At 40.1% G+C, this 4683-nt stretch overlaps 1 protein-coding gene across 1 annotated transcript; it reads left to right on the top strand.

Annotated features, from left to right (window-relative positions):
* The first annotated feature begins 289 nt into the window (after nt 1-289).
* LOC101976214 (olfactory receptor 2A5) lies at nt 290-1237 on the top strand. The gene has a single exon (XM_005317898.2). The coding sequence runs from the start codon at nt 290-292 to the stop codon at nt 1235-1237; it is 948 nt and encodes a 315-aa protein (XP_005317955.1).
* Nucleotides 1238-4683: the final 3446 nt, after the last annotated feature.

Below are 4683 nucleotides of genomic sequence, written 5' to 3'. Positions count from 1 at the left end.
GTGTGTGTACTGGGGAGGGGAGCATCTTCCAAATAAGATTTCTGCTTGAAAATTTTTCATCATAGGAACCTTGGAATTTCATCAGGGCTAGTTAACTAGACAAACCAACAAGTGTTAATTAGAATCCCTAGTAAGTATCTGAAGCTATGCGAGGCCAATTGGATACAACATTTCCTGGGTGTGAAAGTGGGGATTTGGGCTTCAGCCCTGTGTCTGTGGATCTCACATAGCATTCTCTGAGACTGCAAAAAAAGTCTGGACTATGTCCTCTTCTTTCATCAGGAGGGCCATGCACAATCAAGGCTCAAGAAATCACAGCTTCGTCACTGAGTTTATCCTCTTGGGCTTCTCCAGAAATCCCAGGACCAATTGGATCCTTTTCTTCCTCTTCCTCTTCCTGTATTTATTCACAGTCTTGGGCAATGGGCTCATTGTTACCCTGATCAGAGTAGATGCACGTCTCCACACACCCATGTACTTCTTCCTCAGTATCCTCTCTCTGCTGGATCTCAGCTATGCCACCACTACAGTGCCCCAGATGTTGGTCCATCTGATAAGCAAAAATAAGACCATCTCTTACGCAGGGTGTGTGGTTCAGATGTACATTTTCCTGACCCTAGGCATCACTGAGACCTGGATTTTTGCAGCAATGGCTTATGACAGATATGTTGCTATATGTCATCCACTCCACTATGGGGTCCAGATGAGCCAAACTCTGTGTGTACTCCTAGCAATCAGCTCTGCCCTTTGTGGACTTATCTGTGCCCTTGTCTACACAGTCTTTGCAATGAATCTTCCCTACTGTGGCCCTAATGAAATCAACCACTTCTTTTGTGAAATTCCTGCTGTTTTGAAGTTAGCCTGTGCGGACACATCCCTCAATGACCAAGTGGACTTTATCTTGGGTTTCATCTTGCTTCTGATCCCACTATCCCTGATCCTGGCCTCATACATTCGTATCTTCACTGCTATTCTAAAGATTCGTTCCACCCAAGGGCGGATCAAGGCCTTCTCCACCTGTGCTTCCCACATCACTGTGGTCACCATGTTCTGTGTTCCATGCATGATCATGTATATGAGGCCTGGCTCTGAAGCCTCCCCAGATGATGACAAGAAGTTGGCCTTGTTCTACAATGTCATTTCAGCCTTTCTCAATCCCATTATTTATAGCCTCCGGAACAAAGATGTGAAGAGGGCTTTCTTCAGGTTATTTAGAATGAGTGAGGACGCTCAATAGGCAATGGCCCACGAATGTCTGCAGTGCCTCTGGTCTCTCACATACACCATCCACAATTTCACTGATGTCATTGTAATGAACAGGACTTTCCAGATGAAGGAGAGACCTAAAAACAAAACCACTTACTCATTAATTTGGAAATGTATTCTACTGTCATGTATGGCTAAAAAGAACCAATAAATTAAAAAGAAAGAAAATGGAAACATGAGGAAAGAACTCAGAGAAAATTATGTTCATGGATTAAATGTATCATTGACATTCCATGGCTTTGGAAAGGTCACCTAACTTCTCTGTGATTTAATTTCATATTGGTCAAATGTGCTTCATGATATTCATTATGCCTAAATAATAATAGCTAACCCTATTGGTTTTTTTCTGTATGAGTTACTAAGTATTCTACATGAACTTATTATTTTAATTCTTACAATAACTCTAATGGTAGGCATTATCTCCTTTATTCATATTTTTTTAAAAAAAAAACTGACACAGAAGATTAAATACATTGCCAAATGTCACCAAGTTAGAAAATAAAACAGTTAATATTAAACCTAGAGAGCACAGTTCCATAACTCAGGCTCTTATCTATTATATTATGCCATACAACTCTGAAATATCCAATACTTTTGAGGCTTATCGGAGATAATGAATGGTATATTACTGAGTAAAGTTGAAAACAATCAGAATTATTATTCTAAGTCACAACTACAGGGTCATATCCTTGAAGTCTAGAGTTATGGTAGGTGCTTTTAGTCTTCCTCACCAGCATTCTGTAGCCTAACCAAACAGCACTGCACAATGCAACAGTAACATCTCAATAAATGCTTGTTGAGTTATTTTACCTCCACCTTCATCTTTGATCTAAAATTTCCTTTCAGATCTTCTTTACTTTCATTGGCTCCTCTCCTATTTCCATCATCTCTACCCCAACCATGGCTTCCAAGTGTCCAGACTTGTATTTACAAGGAGAGTATCTTGGTTTCCACAACTGACTTACCTTAAATTTTCTCTGCCACCAGAGAGACCACGGGGACAGCAGGAAGAAGACTGGGTCTCAGTGTTAGCTTAATTTCTCGAGATCTTGATAAAACCACTATATATATCTGGAGTTCAGTCCTCTGGTACATAAAATGGAGATAAGGACCACATGTGACTGACTGCATCATAGAAGTATTTTGAATTTAAATGGGAACAGGACTTAAATAGTTGTATACATTGCCATCAGAGTCACTGCCTTCAAAACTAAGTGTCTTAGAAAATGTTCATTAAATTCTGCTTAGGATGCAGCTCAGCAGTAGAAATCCCCTGGGCTCAAGCCACAGTACTGCAAAAAAGAGAAAGAAAACTTATGAAATGCAGCAAGCAGTGCTTACAAGAAAATTTATAGCCATAAATGTTTATATATTTTTTTAAAAAATCTCAACTCAGTCACCTTAAGAAAGTAGATATAATATCAATAGTAGTTTTGTTTGTCAACTTCAAATGTTAATATAAGGTTTATTGTGAAGTCAGGAGGTATGGGTTGGATACTTATGGTGGCAATTAACTATATGCAGAGCCATGTCTCACACGTATGTGTGTGAGGACACATGCACAAATACATATACTCCCAAATGAGTGGGAAACAATCACAACATCAGCTGCCACATAAACCAAAAAACAAACTATTTCTACCACTATCAAAGCAAATCAATTTTTATCACTTCGGTTTCAGACAAATATAAAGTTGCTTTGCAAATGGTCCCACACAATGAATCTTTTAAATCAGGTACCCTTTACGTGTTTTTCTGATAAGACTCAATTACTAAAACATTCCAACTGCTTCTAATTACTTTGAAAGAAGTTTAATTTGTAAACCAAGAATCATCTAAATGTTAAGAAAATCCAAAAGACCAATAAAAACTAAGAGTGTGCTTTGCTCATTAGCCAATTCATCCAGAAGATAAACTTAGGGGAATTTCCAAGTCTAGAGTATTCTTAGCATTCATTCCTTGAGCATTAAAGAAATGCAAGTGCTAAGAATGATGTAAATAAAGACTGGGCACAGAGGCACACACCTATAATCCCAGTGGCTCTGGAGGCCGAGTCAGGAGGATCACAAGTTCAAAGCCAGCCTTGGCAATCTAGCAAGTCCCTAAGTAACTTAGTGAGAACTTGTCTCAAAATAAAAAATAAAAAATGGTTTGGGGATGTGGCTCAGTGGTTGAGCACCCCTGAGTTCAATCCCCAGTACCAGAGAGAGAGAGAGAGAGAGAGAATGATGCGGAACAGCAAAAAACAAAAAGTCCCCAGGGCCAGGGTTATTGCCTGAAGGTTACAGGCTCAAACGATGCAAGCCCTAGGGAAAGAGGAGCTTTGATTTTTTCTAAAGACAGAAAAATAATTGTCAGTGTTCCTGGGGCCTTGTTAAGAAATTGCTCTGGGGCCATTAGAGGGGGCTGAGGATCAGCTGCTGGAACTAAAGGGCTCTCCTCTAAGTGCTCTCAGAGCAGTAAAACCCCACAGCAGGCCACCCAAGGTCCCGCCTCTACTGCAGCCAGTCCTGACTTCTAGGTGTTGGCATAGGCTGTTCTGCTTCCCCGGTGCCTCCTTTTCATTCATTCACTCAGGTCTCTTCTTCAGGAAGTGAAGAGCTACTTCAGCAAAGGCGAAAGTTTTTACTTCCTCATGAACTCTTAACACCACTAAGGAAGCACTCCACTCTGGCCTCAGAAGAGAGTATCCAGGGCTGGGGATGTGGCTCAAGCGGTAGCGCGCTCGCCTGGCATGCGTGCGGCCCGGGTTCGATCCTCAGCACCACATACCAACAAAGATGTTGTGTCCGCCAAAAACTAAAAAATAAATATTAAAATTCTCTCTCTCTCTCTCTTAATAAAAAAATAAATAAATAAAAAGAGAGTATCCATCTGGGTGAGGTCTTAAAGGTATAGCCTGCACCTTGACCTTAAATTCCTTTAACAAAACAACTGCCAACACTATTCAACTATATTTGCATAAAGCTACTTTAAATGCAAATGGTTTGGACTCTCCTTTCTCCTATTTGTGGTAAAAACAAAAACAAATGCCCAGGGGAACTCAGCAAAAATTGGGAGCAGAAGGAAACTTCCTCACTCTTAATAAAAGACATCCACCATCAGTCACTAGTATGGCATTATGTAAAAATGTGAATGTGTAACCTATGTGATTCTGCAATCTGTATTTGGGGTAAAAATGGGAGTTCATAACTCACTTGAAACTATTGTTCGAAGTATGATATGTCAAGAGCTTTGTAATGTTGTGAACAACCAATAAAAAAAAAAAAAATCTACAGCTAACATCACACATAGTGACAAAAGACTAAGTGCTTTCCCACTAAAATCAGTACAAGACAAGGAAGTTGACCCTCCCTACCCGAATTCAAAGCAGCACTGGAAGTCCTAGACAGTACAAGAAGGCAAGAAAGGAAAAGA

Source organism: Ictidomys tridecemlineatus, chromosome 11 (assembly GCF_052094955.1).
Source record: "Ictidomys tridecemlineatus isolate mIctTri1 chromosome 11, mIctTri1.hap1, whole genome shotgun sequence".
NCBI lineage: Eukaryota > Metazoa > Chordata > Mammalia > Rodentia > Sciuridae > Ictidomys > Ictidomys tridecemlineatus.
The sequence above is the reverse complement of the archived record's forward strand: the minus strand, read 5'-3'. Positions and strand labels throughout refer to the sequence as shown.

Bases quoted from the DNA above. Each gene is read 5' to 3' on its own strand.
- LOC101976214 (XM_005317898.2), top strand. From the start codon at position 290: ATGCACAATCAAGGCTCAAGAAATCACAGCTTCGTCACTGAGTTTATC.